Genomic DNA, 22,313 nt, shown 5'->3' with positions numbered 1-22,313 from the left:
GAGAGAGAGAGAGGGAGAGGGTTGATGATCATCTCAGCCTGGAGCCAAAACATCAACTCAAAGGAGTCGTCAGAAGTTAAAGTCTGACGCTGCACATTCTGCAGGATCTATTTTTGCTGAGGAAGTCATGATTCATTTATGTGAGCTTCAGACTTTCTGTGGACACACAGGAGAGGTACATGGACTCACCTGCATCACTGTTCTCCAGAGACTGGTCCTCTTCAGACACTTTGAGGAAGACCTCCTCCAGCGTTGTGTCCATTACCCCGAAGCTGGTCAGAGCCAAACTGTCCAAACTTTGCTCCAAAGCCTGCAGGCCCACAGCACAGAGGAGAGAGCATGTTCACTATCCCTCAGAAATCAACCCCAGCTCACACTCACAAGCAGGCCATCCATTCAAACCAGCGTCCTTCATACTGCTGCACCTTCACTGCTCACACTCACAACCAGGCCATCCATTCAAACCAGCGTCCTTCATACTGCTGCACCTTCTCTGCTCACACTCACGACCAGGCCATCCATTCAAACCAGACTCCTTCACACTGCTGCACCTTCACTGCTCACACTCACAACCAGGCCATCCATTCAAACCAGACTCCTTCACACTGCTGCACCTTCACTGCTCACACTCACAACCAGGCCATCCATTCAAACCAGACTCCTTCACACTGCTGCACCTTCACTGCTCACACTCACAACCAGGCCATCCATTCAAACCAGACTCCTTCACACTGCTGCACCTTCACTGCTCACACTCACAACCAGGCCATCCATTCAAACCAGACTCCTTCACACTGCTCACACTCTGCTTCCACCACAGCCTCTTCCTCCCTCGCCTTTCACTTTTGGCTCATCCTGTATATCCCTTATTTTTTTTGCATTGTTCCCTGGATGCCTGCATGATCACAGACAGTAACTGGAGAATGGCCGACAGCGGAAGCAGACCTGTACTTGTATTTGGCAACAAGTGGTGAAACCTATAGCGACTGAAATAAACAGGAGCCTTTACTAGTTTACCTGGAACAGCCTCTCAAAGCAGCCCTTCTTCACAGCCTCAGACGGCAGCACGTACGACAACTCAGTGTTGGAGTCAGACACCAGCAGGCAGGACGCCACAAACTGTCGAATAAACTGAGTGACCCGAGCCTCTGAGCAAGGGGATAGAGAGGAGGACGGAGACAGAGAGGAGGGAGGCTGCAGCTGGACACCCTGACCTGGAGGAGGAGAGGAAAACACATGATAGATGAAGGACAGGAAGTCAGGAGAAAAAAGTCAGACTCATTTTATACCTGACCACACACACACACACACACACACACACCTCGGCCTTCACTCTGCTTCTTGACCAGCGTCAGTTTGTAGCCGTCTCCGTACGTGCTCTTCAGAAAGAGCGGCGAGCCGCAGCACTTGAGTTTCCCGTGTGAGATGATGGCGATTCGATCTCCCAGGAGGTCGGCCTCGTCCATGTGGTGCGTGGACAGCAGGATGGTACGACCTGAGACGGAGATATGACACACTTACACTTACATGCCGACTTACACAAGACACCAGAAGAGGAGAGAAACAACGTGAGTCTGAAGTCTTTGTGGGTCTTGAGTCTGTGGAGGTTGTGCGAAGGCCTCGTGGTGGTCTGCTGTGTTTCATGCTGAATCATGTTACCTTGGAGATGTGCAGTACAGAACGTGTGGTTGTCACTGGTCCTTGTTTTTCTGTGAATTGTTTGATGTTTTGGGGAAAAATACTTTTTTCCAACGACATACAACTTTTCAAGAAACTTCCAACAAACCCGTCCTGACAGACATCCTCTGAAAATGTACGACAGAACTCTCATTAAAGTGACGCTGATGCACAAAATACCCGGTTTAAAGGTGACACATCATGCAAAATCGACTTTTTAATGGTTCTCTACCTGAAATATGTTTCCCTGGCATGTCTACAAACCCCCCGAGAATAAAAAGAATCCATTCTGCTCCTGTTCTGATTTCTCCACCTTTCTGTAAATGTGTGTGAAACCAGCCGTTTCAGACTTCCGTGTTTTTGTTACGTCACAACAATATCCGGTCTGTCACAGAGTCAGAGCTCAGAGCTTGTTCAGCCCATAGACTGTATAAAATACAACTCAACCCCTCCTCTGTTTTTCATTACCTGCACACATGTGTGCTAACAAGGAGCTTAGGAGGGAGGCATGCTAGTTGTAGGCTGTCTTAATAAACACAAAGGTCGGTTTTACTCCCCACGTCTGCAGATTTGAAGATCTAGTGGATGATTTTTATTTTTCATGGAAAAGTGCTAGCGCTAGTTAGCATAGCCACATAGCTACATGTTCGTAGCTGTGTACCAAGACACACGTCGACATACTGACAAATAAAACAACAAGAAACACTAAATCTGTGACCAGTGGTTCAGAAAGGTCCTGCTGCAGGCGCCTCTCCGTGAGGATCAGATTCTGGATCAGATTCAGAGGCTTGAAGTAACGTGGGTCTGTGAGCAGCCGTGTATATTCAGCCAACATGTAAACATTAGATCAACGTGCTGGACAGCCGAGGCCACATCCACTTCCCGAGGGGGGCGTGGTCAGAGAGAAAACAGACTGTTCTGAGCAGGGCTGAAGAAGAGGGTTTTTCAGGCATGCCAAAATCTGATTTCAAAGTGTTTTTTTGAGCATAAACTTTAAAGACATGTTTTGGGGACCTCTTAGACCAATATATATTAATGAAAAAAGCGTGATATGTCACCTTTAAGGGTTGGCCTTGCAGTTTGAGTGCACAAGATGCACAGAGGTATAGTCCTTGTTGCAGCAGTCGCTGGTTCGTCTCTTTGCCTCAACCCTGCTATATCTCTTCCCTCGCTCTTCACGCCCTACATTTTCAGCTGCCCTATCTTATAAATGTAAAATGCCCCTCCCCCTGAAAAAAACAAAAACCCACCTAGTTTTACTTTGAGGAACGCTTTGTTTAAACCGATTTCTGATCTGAAGTGTGAGCAAAAACAGGAGAAACTTATTAAGGAGATACCCATTCCATTTTCTTTGAACTACACAGCAATCTGCTTACAAAGGCATAATGTAAGGCTGTCCTCAGGTTCTGATTGTCCACTCACCCTGTTTGTATTTGAGGATCAGGTCCCAGATGGCCCTGCGAGCGTATGGGTCCACGCCCGCTGTGGGTTCGTCCAAGATGACGGCCCGGGAGCCACCGACGAAGGCGATAGCCACAGAAAGCTTCCTCTTCATCCCGCCTGATAAGGTCTGCACCAAACTGTGACGCTTGTTGGATAACTCTAAGTCCACAATCATCCTGGAAACAAAAGGATGAACACAAACACGCACAGTACATGAGTGTTTTATTCGTAGCAGCACTGATATAAGAGTCTGAATCAGCGTCAGTGAGCACAGTTAGTGACTGAAGCACATGACTAGCTGTCTGTTCTGTTACTGTCAGTCTATTTACAGCAGCGTCTGATTCACTTCAAGGCAGAGCACTGACCTGTTTATTGTGGAGTTGAATTATGACATATATGACGTGAATGTCACTCAGTAGATAATAACCTGCCTACTTCTCCACAGAGGTTTAACCTTCTGTTTAGCTGTTTTCCAGCAAGCTGAAAAAGTGAATCTGATCAATGATGTTTTAAAGAGTCCCAGGTTTGTGAGGAAGCTGCAAATCTCAGACGGTCTCAGAGGATCCTTCACACCTTTCAGAAATGTATGACTATAAGGATGTATAAACCTTGTGTCTGGCAGTGTGTATCTGCTCTGAATGAACCACAACAGACTTGTACTGACTTGTCCATCTCCTTGCGTATGTCCTCCTCAGCCATGCCTTTGAGTCTGGAGTAGAACCACAGGTGCTCTTCCACACTCAGCTTGTCAAACAGGACGTTGTGCTGCGGACACATGCCCAGGTTCTGACGGATACGCTCCATCTCTGTGCGGATGTCATGACCATATATGGTGGCCGAGCCGGAGGTGGGCGGGAACAAGCCTGTCAGGATGGACCTGTGGCGTGAAGAGAAACAGGAAGTTCAAGCAGGACTTTTTGTATTCCTCCATGGGCTAGATCATTTGAAGCTCCTTGGATGTTTCGGAAATGTGGGTCTAGTTATTGATGATCTGAAAGACTACTAAAGGCTGCTGGTTTAGCTCAGTGGTAAAATTAGGAGCCACGTGTACAGAGATCTCAAAGTGGGCACCCCGCACCCTCTACACCAATGACTGCATCAGCCCCTCAACAACCACAACATATTTCAAATACTCTGATGACACTGCCATACTTGCCCTCCTTAATGACAATAACTCTGTTCTAAGTTACCAGGATTCCATCTCCCACCTCACACTATGGTGCACGGACAACCACCTTCAGCTGAACATTTCAAAAACAAAAGAACTGGTCATTCACTCCTCCAGCACTCACAGCCCGGCTCACAACCCCATCCACATTAACAATAAAGCAGTCGAAATAGTGGATCACTTCAAATATCTCGGACTCACCCTGGACAATAAACTCAACTTTGATCAACACACCATTGACATTCACAAACGCTGCCAACAAAGACTCTCTGCCATCCGCAAACGTAAAGCACTTTCTGTCGCCCCCCCACCTTCTACTGTTACTGTACCAAAGCATCATCCAACCCATTCTCCTCTACTGTTCCCCCTGCTACTACAACATGCTAACTGTCTCCAACAAAAACAAACTCATACACACCACAAACACTGCCACCAAAATCATCCGCCTCCCCACACCCAACCTGTCTGACCTCAACAACAGAGCCATCATACGCAGAGCACGCACTATAACACTGGACCCCCAACACCCCCTCTACTCAGTCTTCACACTACTCCCCTCCGGTCGCAGGTACAGATCCCCATACTGTAGGCGAGCCCGGTTAGGCAGAAGCTTCGTCCCATCGGCCATAGCACTGCTAAATAAAGTAATTGTAATGTGTCCCATGTGTTTATATGTGTTCGGTGTGTTCATATGTGTCCAGTGTGTTCATATGTGTCCAGTGTGTTCATATGTGTCCGGTGTGTATATCTGTGGGATGAGGTGCACCATTGCTGTGAGGCTGGGTGGATGGTTATTGTTTATTGTGTTTATACATGTATTCCTGTACAGACGGTGGCAACAAATCTTCTTATTAAGGACAAATAAAGATCTATCTATCTATCTATCTATCTATCTATCTATCTATCTATCTATCTATCTATCTATCTATCTATCTATCTATCTATCTATCTATCTTTGCTGCATGTCATCGCCCAACTCTCTCTTCCCAGTTTTTTATTCCATTCATGGTTTGATTGTCCAAATGAAGGCAACTAAATATCCTCAAAGAATATATATGTTTTAATGAGAAACTCTGAGTTTGACTCTATTGTAAATGTTCATGGACTTAATCCCAGCAGAGAAACGAGAATCTTAGGTGTTTTATCTGATTCTGATATTAATTTTAAACCACATGTTCATTTAATCATAAAAACAGTTTTTTATCATTTAAAGAACATTTCTAGAGTGAGGCCGTTTCTCTCACTGAGCAACACAGAGAGACTAATGCACGCTTTTATTACCAGCAGGTTAGACTCCTGTAACGCTCTCCTTTCTGTTCTACAAAGAACACAATTAACAAACTGCAATTAATACAAAATACAGCAGCTAGAGTTTTAACGAAGACCAGAAGGAGAGCACACATTACGCCTGTTTTAAAGTCTTTACATTGGCTGCCTTTTTCTTTTCGTATTGATTTTAAAATTATTGTACTAGTTTTTAAGGCGCTGCATGGCCTCGCACCAGACTGCATCTTAGCTTTTAGTGTATGAACTAGGAAGGCCTCTCAGATCCTCCGGCTCCTCTCTTTTAGTCGTTCCTCAGAGGAGAACAGAAACATTTGGTGATGCTGCTTTCAGACACGACGCTCTGAGATGATGGAACAGCCTGCCGGAGGATCTGAGATGAGCTGATAGAGATATTGAGACTTTTAAACATAAACTAAAAAAACATATTTATTCAGTCTGGCTTTTTATGTAGGGTTTATCAATTTTATTACATACTTTTACTGTTATATTGATTTAAATGTGGCTTCCTTATTTTATTAATTTTAACTGTTATCTTATTTTATTTGAATTTGTTAATTTAAATTTATCTTCTCAGTTTTATTGACATTTTTAGCCTTCATTTTATTTTCAACTCTTATCCTTACCCTATCAAATGTATTTATTTTAACTCTTTATAGTCTTAATAATAATTTGATGCTTTCACTTATTTTAATTACACATATTTTATTGTTGTTGGTGTGCATTAGTCTCTATTTTAAAATCAATTTTTGGTTTTAATATTTCTTTTTATTATTTTATTTCTGCTTCTTTCTTGTTTTCAGTCGCTGTAAAGCTCTCTGGGTTGCATTTGATTTGTATGACAGGTGCTCTATAAATAAAGCTTGCTTGATTGATTGATTGATTGATTGATTGATTTTGGTGCCCCCCTTTGGAGATATTCATCTTGTCACTTTGTCTTTCAGAACAATACAATGGTCTCGTTCCACCATCCGGTCCAGGAATACAGCATCAGGAGCAATCAGTGTCTGGCATACCTGCAACTTAAATCATCAATTCAAACCACATATACCACAGCCACCAACCTCGATCTCCCTCCATCAAGCTCAGACTTGATCCACATCAGTTCAACAAAGAAAACTCTAATCCAAAATATACAACATAATTACACTGACTGACAAAACCACGTCTATAACAAAAATCAAATCTGTCAATCGCTCCTGATACCGACTCCTACAACGAAAAACATTGACCCTGGGTTGACTGATAGGTAGGTGTAGTGACCACAGAGCCTTAGCTCCGCCTCTTTGTTTCTAGAGCAATCCAACCCTTTTTGTAGCATTTCCAGCACAGTGGCTTCCTCCTAAAGGGTCTTCAGAAAGGACTGGGTGACATCACAGAGACTACATCCACAGTCTCTGATCTGAATACAAACTCACAAACATTTTGGTCCCACTCACATGGTGGTGGTCTTGCCGGCCCCGTTGTGTCCCAGGAAGGAGACCACCTGGTTTTCATGGAGGTTGAGGCTCAGTTTGTTGAGGGCCAGTTTACTGCCAGTCTTGTACACTTTGGTCAGTTTGTCGATACACACAACTAACGGCAGGTGACTGGGCTCCTCCTCGATGCCCCGCATCTCCTCTGGAGTCACAGGAAGGTGAAACAAACATGACCGATAACATGAATCAGCTGTTATTTCTGAATACAGGAGAAAACAAGGATATGTACACACTGAGAGAAGTCATAAAAACAGGAACGTGTTTGATCCAAGATCTATAGAACATGAGAAGCTTCTCTGCAGTCGGTCCTTAACAGTCCAAAATAAATAGTTTTCTGAACCTGATCTCCGCTGGTCCATGGCACAGGCCTGATCCTCCTCCATCACACTGAGCCTGGCAGCTCCGCCTCCACACCACGGCCAGTCCCATGCCTCTACACGCCCACTGCCTGACCAATAAGACCTCTGCAAGGGGAAGTACCAGGGGCGCGGCAGCCCATACATTCCTGGAGAAGAGAAAACGCATTAACGCTCATTAATCTGATGTTAACATAGACTGTTAAAAAAAAAGATGGACAACATAACAGACCCCTTAGACTGAGGCCAGAACATTCAACATCTCCCCCTGCTGGCTGTCTGCAGTAAAGGTCCCAGCCAACCTCCTTCATGTAAACAGATGGGACATGGCTTAAACTATAACATCAAAATACATGAATTTGACTCAAACATGGTTTCAGTCACTATAGTTTGATCTTGTTATGCTGGTTTATGTCAGTATTCACATTTATTCTGACAAGTTCTGTTTAAACTCAGACAAAGTTGGATTGTTCATCAGCTCTTCTTTGAGCAACACTCTGTAAATGTTGGTGAACCCAGGAGACCAGGTTCTGGACTTTAAAGTGAAATGTTGTCCCAGTTTTGCCTGATAGAGGATTTCAGCTTCTCAACAGTTCAGGGTCTCCTTTGTCGTGTTTTTAGTTTCATGATGCACCAAATGTTTTCAATGGAGGACGAGTCAGGACTGCAGGCAGGCCAGTTCAGCACCTGGTCTCTTCCTAATCCGTGCAGAATGTGGGTTGGTGTTGTCTTGCTGAAATATGTAAGGTCTTCCTGAAGACGTCATTGTGTGGATGGCAGCATATGTTGCTCCTAAACCTGTATATGTTGTTCAGCATTAATGGAGCCATACCATCAGGGATGCTGGCTTTGAACTGTGAGCTGATAACAAGCCAGGTGGTCCCTCTCCTCTTTAGAGTGGGGGACATAGCGTCCATGAAGTGACGTTGAGCCCATGCAGTGACTTCCACTACAGAGTCATGTCTGTTTTTAATGCAGTGACTTCCACTACAGAGTCATGTCTGTTTTTAATGCAGTGATTTCCACTACAGAGTCATGTCTGTTTCCAATGCAGTAACTTCCACTACAGAGTCATGTCTGTTTTTAATGCAGTGACTTCCACTACAGAGTCATGTCTGTTTTTAATGCAGTGACTTCCACTATAGAGTCATGCCTGTTTTTAATGCAGTGACTTCCACTACAGAGTCATGCCTGTTTTTAATGCAGTGACTTCCACTACAGAGTCATGTCTGTTATTAATGCAGTGACTTCCACTACAGAGTCATGTCTGTTTTTAATGCAGTGACTTCCACTACAGAGTCATGTCTGTTTTTAATGCAGTGACTTCCACTACAGTCATGTCTGTTTTTAATGCAGTGACTTCCACTACAGAGTCATGTCTGTTTTTAATGCAGTGACTTCCACTACAGAGTCATGCCTGTTTTTAATGCAGTGACTTCCACTACAGAGTCATGTCTGTTTTTAATGCAGTGACTTCCACTACAGAGTCATGTCTGTGTTTAATGCAGTGACTTCCACTACAGAGTCATGTCTGTTTTTAATGGGTCCATCCAGTCTTGGTTTTGGTCCTGGGAGAGACCAAGCCACTCTGGAGTTTTTACCCAGTCGACATTCCGGAGCTTGTTGCTTCTACATAAAACATGTTTTTAGTTCAACATTCAACACCTGACGGTCATTTCACTGCTCAGTTAATCTGTATTTCAATGGTCAGGAGGGGTTGGACATCAGCTCCACCAGCCAATCCCTACAGCACAAATTGACAAATAATCAGTGCCTACGTTATTTCAGCCTCCTTTTTGTACAATGGGAAGAGGTGGAGACTCCATCACCATACACAGCAATTGAGAAGGCATACCTGGATGCACAGCCTCTATGTACCAGGTGAGGACACCATACACAGCAGCATCAATGATGAGCATCATCATGGACAGACCCAGGTTAAAGTCATCGCCCTCCACAGGTGACTGGCTGATTGTCCGCCACTGAATGCCGACACCTGCTACCTCATAGAGAGCAAAATACTTGGAGCCCAGGCCGAAGGCAGTGGTGGACATCAGGGACTGCAGGAGAGGAAGGAATTTAAAGTTAAAGTAAACAATCTCACCTTACATTAATTAAAATGTGTGTAAATTAGGGGTGTAACGATTCATCTACTACATGGATGTATTGATTTATATTCCTATGATCCGTCTACATTGATCTGTGCTCGGCAAGTTGGCCTTCCGTACCTCATATATCGATCTAACATCGTTTTAAAAGGTAATAAATTGATTGTATTGATACTAGGAAATAACACATTGGATTTAAGCACAGCAGACTTTATATGGATGTGTTTTTTTACACTTTTAATGATAAAGACGTTAAACGTTACTCAATTCAGGCTGCCTGTCTGTGACGTCATCGCCACACGCCAGCAGACAACAAAACATATCATGGCGGACAGCATAGGAGAAGCCAGCAAGCGAGAAATTATCAAGCCACCATTGCGGTCCAGCGTGTGGAAACACTTTGGCTTTTGCAAAGACGGAGATGTTCTAAATAAGTTGCTCCAACCACCTACTAAGGCGCCATTGGATTTCACACAACGCCGGCCGTCCAGGCACCTCTTGCAGCGTTCCCGCTGGAGCAGCAGCGCAAGGTAACATCAGCTCTGCAGCAGCCTCAGGCCTCGCCAGCATGTTTAGTCAGAGACTAGGACAAAACTCGGCTCAGGCCAAAAACATCACAACAACAACAGGAATCCAGGACTGTCCAGTATCAATGTCTTTATCTCACAGTCACGCTGGTTGAATTTTTGGATAAAAAGTTACTGAATCGATTCGGATCGTATCGTTCTAAATGAACCAATATCGTCCTTTAATTGTATCGGCATCCACGAATCATGATATGAATCCAATGGTTGTTAAAAAGAATCATTACACCCCTTGTGTAAATAGATAAAGAGCCTTACAGCGATGCACTTCTCAAATGCAGTGATCTTATCATGAGCCACCTCCTCCCTGATGGCCACGTACATGTAGGGGACGTAGCTGAGGAAGTAGATGATTCCACCGCAGGCTGAGGCTAGTTTGGCTTTGGAGTAGATCACTGACACCAAGAAACTGGAAAACAAAGGGAAGATCAGTACATAGACCTCCTAATCATATCCTGGTTCATACTGATAATGAACCATCATTTCAGTCCAACACATGACCTCTTCCTCTGCTTAATTATAAGAGTTAGTTACTTAAACATAAGTTATTTTGACCCTTTTCAAAAAATAAACTAAGCTCAGTCTGATCAGGTGCACCTGTATGCCCAGCTGGTAGCTGGTAGCTCAGACTCAAAGTACATCTGTGATATTTCTAATCATGCATTAGCAGCCCTAATACAAATATAAAAATGTTGTTCATACATTAAGTAGTTAAAGTTTCCGATCAGAGGTTTGATGTTGATTTAAAGCCTCTGGAAATGTAAATGGAATATTTAAAATTCATATAGAATATCAAAATTTAATGTGTCACCAAAAATGTGAGTGAAATAAACATCCACAACTCTGAAAAAACTCTGTTCAAAAACAACTTATTTTACAGGTCAGAGCATTTCTCAGGACTGTGTGGGCGTGGCCTAACTCTTTGATTGACAGGTCAAGAGAGCATTCACAGCCTGCATGTTTGAGCCGTCTGACTCTGAATCTAAAGACACAAAAACTGCAGAATCTGAAAATGATTCATTTACAATGGTCTCTGAGTGCTGAGTCACAAAATACTTCAGAATCAGGACTTCTATCATTTATTAGTTTTATCACTCCGTAGTCTCCGGGGCATCAGGACCATGGGACGCCCGGAGCAGAGGAGGCTGAAGTGTAGTATGTGCACGCAGAGGAGCTCGGCTCCGGGTGTCAGACGGAGCTGTTTGTCTAAACTCTGAGCTGTTTGGGGAAAGTTAGTGAACCGGTCCTGGGGAAAGTTAGTGAACCGGTCCTGGGGAAAGTTAGTGACCCAGTCCTGGGGAAAGTTAGTGACCCAGTCCTGGGGAAAGTTAGTGAACCGGTCCTGGGGAAAGTTAGTAAACCGGTCCTGGGGAAAGTTAGTGACCCAGTCCTGGGGAAAGTTAGTGAACCAGTCCTGGGGAAAGTTAGTGGACTGGTCCTGGGGAAAGTTAGTGAACCGGTCCTGAGGGAAGTGAGCGGAGTATGTGCAGGACTGCTTTAGCCACTTGGCCGTGGCTCAACTAAACCGCATCCCAAAGTTTCCCCAAATCACTGCAGTTAGGGAAATAGAAGAATGACAGCAAGCTGTCATATTGACGGAGGATGTGCAGACAGGGACACACGAGCATAGCTGTGCAAAGAGCAGAGAGACAGCTATACACATTACAGGCAGTACGTGATTAGCAAACAAGACAACACTGAGGGGAGCTGGCTGAGACGTCAGGAGACGGTCTGAGCGGGAGCGGAGTAGTTTTGTTGAAAATGTGTGCACGTGACTCAGTGTTTTAATTATTGTTTGTTTCTATATCTATTTTGTCATAAATATCCATGTCAACCCCGGCCTTCTTTATCCTAGCGTTATATATATATATATATATATATATATATATATATAAAAGTCTGTAAATGTGACTCTAAATATCACAGGTATAGCATTTTTGTTGATTTGGGTTACCAGAGGCTTTAGCAACTCGTCTAATCAGCGTCAGCCTATGACCGGCATTTGAAGCCAACAAAAATAAAAATGTTAAGAATTGATTTTCATGACTGGTAATTCTGATGTCGACTATAATAAAGGTGACAAAGTTGAGTCGAGATGATGACTTAACCAGATTTCCTGATCATATGTCATCTTTTTTTAAGATTGTTAACAACCATATTTCAAGATTTGAACCAAAGTGTTCATTTTAATCTGACCAAAATACACCTGAAGCTGGGCCCTGATTCTGTCTGTCAGTAATGTTGATTTTAGCATGTGTTTAAATTCTATAAAACATGCTGGCTCGCTCTGTAAACGGGGATTGTCTTAGAAAGGGAACTCTGAATTCTGACCAGAACATGATGGTGGCCACAGCGTAGATGGTCAGGAAGAGCCAGATGATGAAGGGGTCGCTGTGGAGCAGCACACGGCCATACTTCAAGATGGCCGTCAGAGCGGTGACAGAGATGGACAGCTGGACAAAGCCAGTGATGAACCAGGCCACCCAGTGAACTGCGTTGTTCAGACCCATCATCTTCATCACCTGAGGAGGATTCACCATGGTAACATTTCAGAATCTTGTAACTTCTTTAATGATAAACCATATTTCAGATTGGTTCACTGTCATTATGAATATGTTGGTTTCTTGTGTGATCCACGGCTTTAAATGTGCAGACTAAAGTAAGGTTCCAAGATAAACTAAGGCCATGAAGACGAACAGTTTTCTTTTTGTGTCTTTCTCCTGGTTAATAAGGTGGACTAGTTCTTTATTACTCATATAAAGGCTTTCACTCATACTGTCTTAGTTTTATATTGTCCGACGACAGTAAGAATATCATTAAGATCAGCAAGTTCAAGTTCGAGTGGTAGACAAATGATACTGTGATTTAATGACAGTAAACAGATGTTACTGTGATTTATTGACAAACAGATGTTACTGTGATTTAATGACAGTAAACACATGTTACTGTGATTTAATGACAGTAAACAGATGTTACTGTGATTTAATGACAGTAAACAGATGTTACTGTGATTTAATGACAGTAAACACATGTTACTGTGATTTAATGACAGTAAACAGATGTTACTGTGATTTAATGACAGTAAACAGATGTTACTGTGATTTAATGACAGTAAACAGATGTTACTGTGATTTAATGACAGTAAACACATGTTACTGTGATTTAATGACAGAAAACACATGTTACTGTGATTTAATGACAATAAACAGATGTTACTGTGATTTAATGACAAACAGATGTTACATTGATTTAATGACAGTAAACAGATGTTACTGTGATTTAATGACAGTAAACAGATGTTACTGTGATTTAATGACAGTAAACAGATGTTACTGTGATTTAATGACAATAAACAGATGTTACTGTGATTTAATGACAAACAGATGTTACATTGATTTAATGACAGTAAACAGATGTTACTGTGATTTAATGACAGCAAACAGATGTTACTGTGATTTAATGACAGTAAACAGATGTTACTGTGATTTAATGACAGTAAACAGATGTTACTGTGATTTAATGACAGGAAACAGATGTTACTGTGATTTAATGACAGTATACAGATGATACTGTGATTTAATGACAGTATACAGATGATACTGTGATTTAATGACAGTAAACAGATGTTACTGTGACTTAATGACAGTAAACAGATGTTACTGTGATCTAATGACAGTAAACAGATGTTGCTTTGATCTAATGACAGTAAACAGATGTTGCTTTCATCTAATGACAGTGTACAGATGTTGCTTTGATTTAATGACAGTAAACAGATGTTACTGTGATTTAATGACAGTATACAGATGATACTGTGATTTAATGACAGTAAACAGATGTTAGTGTGATGTAATGACAGTTAACAGATGTTAATGGGATGTAATGACAGTAAACAGATGTTAGTGTGATGTAATGACAGTTAACATGTTAATGGGATGTAATGACAATATACAGTTGTTACTGTGATTTATGGTTACATATTACTGTATCTACTAAACCTGAATGGGAAGGTTGTTCAGTTTGAAGATGGATACATTATTGCTCGCAGCAACTAAAAAGGCGATCACTAGGAAATGGTGCAAAGAGGACCCTCCTACTCTAAAAAACTTGTGGGAAACAAACTATGTATCACTGACATGGACTATGTTTGTATAAATGTGTGCACATGTGAGTGTGTGCAAGGTTATTTTGTAAGTTAAAAAAATTCAAATATGTATATTAATTTTATATATTGAGTAATCTGTTCCAAATGAAAAGATTGAAGAAGAAGCGGTGACGGACACAATGTTTCAGTCTGACCTCTTTGAGGCGGTGCTCCTTCTCAGCCACGATGTGCTGAATCATCATGGCCACTGAGTAAACCCAGGAGATCACCATGCACAGAGGCATCATGTGCTCGATCACAAACAGGAAACTGAAAAACAACATAAACAACAGAGAGGATCAGGTGAAGACCAGGGGTCAAGTGTAACCTTAGGTCTGACCTTGAGCTAAAAGCTAAAAAGGCTTGTTTTGTGCGATGAGCTCCGTGTGAGTTTATTAAAGAGCTCACTCCTGGATTGCGGCACGTGTCAGAAAGCAGACCTGTCCCCATCCTGCAGGAGATGTTTGCTCTCAGATTTGATGTAAATCTCACTGGGATCCTATCTCACCCACTTCCCCCCAACCCACTCATCACTTACTTTAACTCTCCCTGTCCCATTAAAGTTACTAACCATAGACCTTTCTGGAGTCCCTGAGCTCCCTTGTCTCGTAGGTTCCTCTGAGCTGCCGTAGACGTCCTCCTGCTGTGGACATTCCAGACTCCAGCTGATACAGACGTGCTGGACTCCAGCGGCAACAGCTACTTCTACTCGTCTCATCACTATCACCACTCCCTCTCTCTCTCTCTTATTCTCCTCTATCCCTCTTTCCAGACCCAACTCGGTCGAGGCAGATGTGTGTCTAACATGAGTCTGGTTCTGCTCGAGGTTTCTGCCTGTTAAAGGAAGTTTTTCCTCTCAGCTGTGATTTGGCGCTATACATATAAAGATTGATTGATTGATTGATTGATTGATTGATTGATTGATTGATTGATTTATAAATTAGGCTGTCTGCTCTGAGTTGTCAATGTTGTGGGAATTCTCACTCAACATGTCAATAATGATTCTGCCTAGCAATGACAGTTTTTGTTACAGACCTCCCAACTTTCAACATTTTTAAGTTTTCTGTATTTAGGATTTTTCTGACTCCTCCTTCTTTGGGCTGTGTTATCCTTACCTTCTGTAGATACTTCAACTGGAAAGAGGAGTGGATAAAAATGTGTTACTACACTCCCTGTCCTGTAAATGTTCACAAGAATAGGCATGATAAGACCAGACGCTGCTTCTACTGTCAGCCAGGACTGAGTCATAGATTCAGTCTTAGCAAAGTCCGATGTAAGAGATAAGACCAACTTAGTTTATGCCCAGCACAGTACATAACACAAAAATCTCAAATGCATGTGATCTTAAGGATGTACTGTATGCCCAATCTCTGATACCATCAGCTACCATCTGACAATGAAACACTGTCTCTAAGAATCCTCAATAGACTCGTACTTCCATATCTCTTTTCTTTCTGAGCACTCAAAGCTCCTATACTCATCACATTCACCCATTCACACCACATTTACTAACTGATGGTAGAGGCTGCTATAGTAAGGCACCATCAGTGTTAATCTCATTCATACATATTCACACACCTCTGAACAACAGAGGGAGCAGTTTGGGGTTCAGTGTCTTGCCCAAGGACACTTCTGCATGTGACTGAAGGAGCTGGAATTGAACCGCCAACTTTCCGATTGATAGAAGACGGCCTCTACCCACTGAGCCACAGCCTCCACCTTGTTGATAACTCAGGTGTAGCTGATGGTTAGCAAAAAATTACTTCCAGATAAGACTTCCTTTTCTGAAGCGACCGAGTGCTCTGATCAGAAGTGAAGTGAAATTTGTCTCTCCAGATAAGTTTGCAAAATGAACACCATCATTTCTTGGTTTTAGTACATTTCTCAGAGGAGCGTCTGCTCATGTGTTTGTTGTGAGTCTCAGTTTCACTGTGAGTAGTGAGTTCCACAGAGGCTTCGCTCTGGCTTCCTTCAGCGATATGAACCTGCTTTTGCTCTCCATACAGACTGTTTTTCCTTCAGACATAAAAGCCTGCAGACACCTGATTGGTCGATACTACTTAGACTACAAACAGAAAGCGGAACACTTCTCAATCTGCGAGCACACATTCAACGTGTTTAAGTCTTTAATGGTGATGAGTGTTTGCTACACTTCTTACTCGTCTCTGGTGTAACAAGGGTAGGGGAACATCTGAACGTAGTTGCCGGGCTCTACCACGTCATGGCCCACAAACGTGTTGATGATGGCTCGCTCTATCATATCTAGAGAAGGGTGGAGAGAGAGAGAGAGAGAGAGAGAGAGAGAGAGAGAGAGAGAGAGAGAGAGAGAGAGAGAGAGAGAGAGAGAGAATCAGAGTTATTGGTTACTTGTGTCTCAAGTTTTTCTCACGTTCCTGAATTTTGAATGTTTCATTATGTTTTAGTCCAGTATTGTTTTTCTGCAGATGCCCTGTGACTTCATGAAACACTGAAATGTTTCTATGATTATCAAACCCATATTTTCATCCAGAATGCTGACAAAATAAGGGATTAATCTGTGAACCAACCAGAACATTTCACCATCATCTGTTTCATACCTACATCTTCCTACATCTTCACCGTAGTCATCTCTCATCGTCACTCTGTCTTCTCTCCATTGTGGTGTCACATTCTTGTGCTCTGTTGACTTTTTGGTCATTGGCTATTATAGCTTAGCTTAAATGTTTCATGCATTGTTTTGGCCTATGATTACATGTTGTATTGAGCTCTGTCTCACAGCTAGCTGCAGATTCATTGAATTGCTGATAATTGATCAGTTCCTGCTTTGAACAGACACAACATCATTCTCTTGAGCTCAGTTGCCCAGGAGTGATAAATCTTGCATCTCGACACAGCCCCTCCAGATTTTGATAAAAACAAAGTAATGCATGTCCTTTTCTGCAAACCTCTTCACAACCCACCTCCACCCCAGCACCTCTTATTCTACTGTGTCTGATTTTATCAGTTTCATATGTATCCCCACTGATGCTCGCTCTGCTATGTACCCCAGGTATCTTTGCTGCTGCTCTGCCTGCCTTGGCTTTTAATGTATGCACATAAAAGAGAGGGGAGGCGTGCTCTCCCCACCTAAGGCTTTCGCATTCCACATAGGCACCTGAAAGGGCAGGGAACTCTCAGAACAGAGCCGTAACACCATATAAATCATTGCATGCAAGTAATTGATTCTCTTTGACAAGAGCGGTCCTAACTCACATAAAGTAATGCATGGCGACCAGATAAATGACCTGTGGCCATGAGATAATGCTCTACCTGTCCCATTAAAGTTACTAACCATAGACCTTTCTGGAGTCCCTGAGCTCCCTCGTCTCGTAGGTTCCTCTGAGCTGCCTAGACGTCCTCCTGCTGTGGACGTTCCAGACTCCAGCTGATACGGACGTGCTCGTCTCATCACTATCACCGCTCCCTCTCTCTCTTATTCTCCTCTATCCCTCTTTCCAGACCCAACTCGGTCAAGGCAGATGGCTGTCTAACATGAGTCTGGTTCTGCTCGAGGTTTCTGCCTGTTAAAGGAAGTTTGTCCTCTCCGCTGTAACTAGCTAAATACTGTGAGGTGCAATGCTCATGGTGGATTAAGGTGGGGTCAGACTGAGTCTTATCCTGTCTTGGTGTTGGGTCTCTGTTCATAATTTGACATAGAGTGGTCTAGACCTGCTCTGTTTGTGAAAGAGTTGTGAGATAACGTTTGTTGTGATTTGGCGCTATTCAAATAAAGATTGATTGATTGCTTGATTGCTTGATTGCTAGATTGCTTGTTTGATTGATTGATTGATTGATTTGAAATCACAGCCAGCTCTATAATATGTTATCTAGGAAGGATTAAACAGACTGACTATAAGGTATGGCTTTAACGGTGTCACACGTCTTGGGGTAAAATACCAGTAAGGTGAGAGGCAGGTTCTTTATGCCAAAAGAAGTTATTGTATTGACAGTGCAGGATCAGTAAGTAATCCTATTACTTGAACTTGTCACTGTAACAAATGACTAGTTTTCAGTAACTTGTCCAACACTCAAATAACTGTAGGACGTGTGATCACGGTGACTTCCACATTGTTGGAGTGGGAACAGAAATCTTGATCTGAACAAATAAAATCAGTGAGGAAATCTGCACTGACATAAACCTCTGGAGGTAACACAGCCCTGTCAGTTTATTCCTCATATCTAATGTCAGAAGTAAATTGCCACTGTCAGACTCCTCACACTACATCCTGTCGGTCCAAATGAATCTTTGTGGATCAACATCTGTGTGCTGAGCAGCTTCCTGCTCTCTGCCTCCTGAATAAAAGATGACTTGCAGAGAGAAAGTGCTGCTGCTGCAGCTTACAGCAGCGTCTTCACAGGTGCTCCCTCTTCACAGCACACACAGTAAGCACTTTGACTAAATCCTTTTCTTTGTCAAACAAATATTAAACAATGCGTTTGACACGCAGTCTGGCTTCCTGTGGACTCGTGTCTGCCTGCTGATTTATGGCTCAGGCTGGAACTACCTGCAGACAGCACGAAAACAAGGAGTCCACTTCTTCTGATTGTGCCCACAGAATTAATGCAACAAGTCAGACACTACCAGTTAATTACTTTGAGCCTGCATCATATTCATAGCATCCAGAGCATTGTTCATCTACCTTGGATCCAAACAAAACCGTACAGGAAGTAGAACTTCCCGCCAGTGTTGGGCCCGGGACGCCAGTATGCCCGTCTGATCTCGTTGGTTTTCTCCGTGAAGCTGGAGTTCTGCCTGATTTTGTAGAGAACGTGAGGAGGCAGCGACCCGTCGTTGTTCGTCTGGAAAATCACACCTGAAGACAGAAAGAGCATTGATCAGGTCTGAAGAGTCCTGGTGGACAACACAGAAAATCATCATTATACTGCGTTCAAAGACGCCATGTCTGAGACCCAGCTGCAGGTCCCGGTCTCTGCTGCATGTTAAAGCAGTCTGTGCAAGCCACAAACGTCTTCTTTTGGTAATCTTGTTTAGTTTTCCTTTCTTGAATGTTCACTGAATAAACAGTAAGGTGCTTTGTACAACCCCAGTTTCAAAAAAGTATAAATGTTGAAACTGATAAATCTTATTGTTTCATGAAAATTATATAAACTCTGCAAACGTTGGTGAACCAGGGAGACCAGGTTCTGGACTTTAAAGTGACATGTTGGTGAGCCCAGGAGACCAGGTTCTGGACTTTAAGGTGACATGTTGGTGAAGCCAGGAGACCAGGTTCTGGACTTTAAAGTGACATGTTGGTGCACCCAGGAGACCAGGTTCTGGACTTTAAAGTGACATGTTGGTGAACCCAGGAGACCAGGTCAATGGGGGACGAGTCAGGACTTCAGGCAGGCCAGTTCAGCACCTGGACTCTTCTACTACAGAGCCATGCTGTTGTAATCCGTGCAGAATGTGGTTTGGCGTTGTCTTGCTGAAATATGTAAGGTCTTCCTGAAGATGTCATGGTCTGGATGGCAATATGTGTTGCTCCTAAACCTGTAGATATAGTTCAGCATTAATGGAGCCTTCACAGATGTGGAAGCTACCCATGCCATGGACTCTTGTGATCCCCATATCATCAGGGACGCTGGCTTTGGACTGTGAGCTGATAACAAGCCGGGTGGTCCCTCTCATCTTTAGAGCGGAGGACATAGTGTCCATGATTTCCAAAAAGAATGTCAGATTTTCATCAGACCACAGGACAGTTCTCCACTTCCCCTCAGTCCATCTTAAATGGGCTCAGGTCCAGAGAAATCTCTTTGATTTTGGATCAGGTTTATATATGGTTCCCTCTTTGCATGGTTCAGGTTGAACCTGCGTTTGTGGATGCAGTGACCAAAGGAGATGTTCCTCCAGGTGTTTCTTTCAGCATTACATGACTTTTTCAGTGTTGGACCGGTCCCAACTGTGTGAAACGTGTTGCTGGCATCACATTTATAATGAGCATATCTTTGTCATAAAACAGTAACATTTTTCAGATTCAACTTTTAATTCTGTTGTCCTTGCTCTATTTTCAGTTTAATAGTAAAGGCTTTGAAATATCTTGAAACGTGAAACTCTAATAAATTAATATACATTTGACGCATTTACAAATTAGATAATACATATATGGTGCTATGAATTATCCCTAAAAGGTGCTCCTACTATAACTCCAGCAGTAGTTTATATACTTTAAGGCATATCCAGGGGCTGAGAGCTTAACACAAAACATGTATATATATTTGCATCAGTTTGATTTGAAAGAGGCGAAATCGTCTCTTTGAAACGTCTCAGATAAAATGAGTTGTCTACATTTTGTTGCTCAGTTTTGTAAGTGAAGAGGAGCTACATCTGTCCTGAACTCCTTGTATTGTGTTAAATTCAACTGTTTTAATTGGGCCTGAGCAACGACAAGGTCGGGGAAGGCCCTGATGCAACCCTAAGGATTTTTCATTCTTTGTTCCTAGTAAGGTAAATTGCCTTTTTGGAGCCTTCAGCATGCCCAAAAACTCACCAAACTTGACACATTCATCAGGATTGGTGAAAATTTCTAATTTATTTTGGTCCTGTGCAAAAAGTCCCAAAGATGGCTCAAAAGCGCTCCCCTCCTTCCAACCGGGCACCCCCTCAACACGGTTCAACTTACATGCATGACATTTTTTTTCCATATCAGGCCAAGACCTTAGAAAGTATCTTGTGCGCACAAGATACTTTCTCGTGCGCACCAGATACTTTCTCGTGCGCACCAGATACTTTCTCGTGCGCACCAGATACTTTCCCGTGTGCACCAGATACTTTCTCGTGCGCACCAGATACTTTCTCGTGAGTACCAGATACTTTCTCGTCGGACCAGATACTTTCTCGTACGCACCAGATACTTTCTCGTACGCACCAGATACTTTCTTGTGCGCACCAGATACTTTCTCATGCGCACCAGATACTTTCTCATGCGCACCAGATACTTTCTCGTGCGCACCAGATACTTTCTTGTGCGCACCAGATACTTTCTTGTGCGCACCAGATACTTTCTTGTGCGTACCAGATACTTTCTCATGCGCACCAGATACTTTCTTGTGCGCACCAGATACTTTCTCGTGAGCACCAGATACTTTCTCGTGAGCACCAGATACTTTCTCGTATGCACCAGATACTTTCTCATGCGCGCCAGATACTTTCTCGTGCACACCAGATACTTTCTCATGCGCACCAGATACTTTCTCATGCGCACCAGATACTTTCTCATGCGCACCAGATACTTTCTCATGCGCGCCAGATACTTTCTCGTGCGCACCAGATACTTTCTAGTGCGCACAAGATACTTTCTCATGCGCACCAGATACTTTCTCATGCGCACCAGATACTTTCTCATGCGCACCAGATACTTTCTCATGCGCGCCAGATACTTTCTCGTGCGCACCAGATACTTTCTTGTGCGCACCAGATACTTTCTCATGCGCACCAGATACTTTCTCGTGCGCACCAGATACTTTCTCGTGCACACCAGATATTTCTCGTACGCACCAGATACTTTCTCGTGCGCACCAGATACTTTCTCGTGCACACCAGATACTTTCTCGTACGCACCAGATACTTTCTCGTACGCACCAGATACTTTCTTGTGCGCAACAGATACTTTCTTGTGCGCAACAGATACTTTCTTGTGCGCACAAGATACTTTCTCGTGCGCAACAGATACTTTCTCGTGCGCAACAGATACTTTCTTGTGCGCAACAGATACTTTCTTGTGCGCAACAGATACTTTCTCGTGCGCACCAGATACTTTCTCGTGCACACCAGATACTTTCTCGTGCGCACCAGGTACTTTCTCGTGCGCACCAGATACTTTCTCGTGCACACCAGATACTTTCTCGTGCGCACCAGATACTTTCTCGTGCACACCAGATACTTTCTCGTGCGCACCAGGTACTTTCTCGTGCGCACCAAATACTTTCTTCCACGCACAAGATACTTTCTTCCACGCACCAGATACTTTCTTGTACGCACCAGATACTTTCAATAAAGGAAACCAAATTTTATTTGTTGCTTTTTCTTCCCTTACTGCACCGAAAACTGCCGAAC

General features: G+C 43.1%; 1 protein-coding gene across 2 annotated transcripts in view; it reads right to left on the bottom strand.

Moving 5' to 3' along the window:
• abca2 (ATP-binding cassette, sub-family A (ABC1), member 2) overlaps positions 1-22,313 on the bottom strand; it is a 159,061-nt gene that overhangs the window by 38,062 nt on the left and 98,686 nt on the right. For both annotated transcript variants that reach the window (XM_034692383.1, XM_034692384.1), the window contains 13 exons: positions 18,898-19,071; positions 16,399-16,501; positions 14,395-14,509; positions 12,430-12,620; positions 10,357-10,507; positions 9,262-9,466; positions 7,391-7,555; positions 7,012-7,192; positions 3,785-3,997; positions 3,100-3,296; positions 1,322-1,495; positions 1,018-1,214; positions 190-310 (listed from right to left, as the gene is read on the bottom strand). In XM_034692383.1, the coding sequence (XP_034548274.1) occupies positions 190-310; positions 1,018-1,214; positions 1,322-1,495; positions 3,100-3,296; positions 3,785-3,997; positions 7,012-7,192; positions 7,391-7,555; positions 9,262-9,466; positions 10,357-10,507; positions 12,430-12,620; positions 14,395-14,509; positions 16,399-16,501; positions 18,898-19,071 (2,187 nt within the window). The remainder of the gene's footprint in view (positions 1-189; positions 311-1,017; positions 1,215-1,321; positions 1,496-3,099; positions 3,297-3,784; positions 3,998-7,011; positions 7,193-7,390; positions 7,556-9,261; positions 9,467-10,356; positions 10,508-12,429; positions 12,621-14,394; positions 14,510-16,398; positions 16,502-18,897; positions 19,072-22,313) is intronic.

Source organism: Notolabrus celidotus, chromosome 9, assembly GCF_009762535.1.
Source record: "Notolabrus celidotus isolate fNotCel1 chromosome 9, fNotCel1.pri, whole genome shotgun sequence".
Taxonomy (NCBI): Eukaryota; Metazoa; Chordata; class Actinopteri; order Labriformes; family Labridae; genus Notolabrus; species Notolabrus celidotus.
This window is presented reverse-complemented; position numbering and strand designations above follow the sequence as displayed.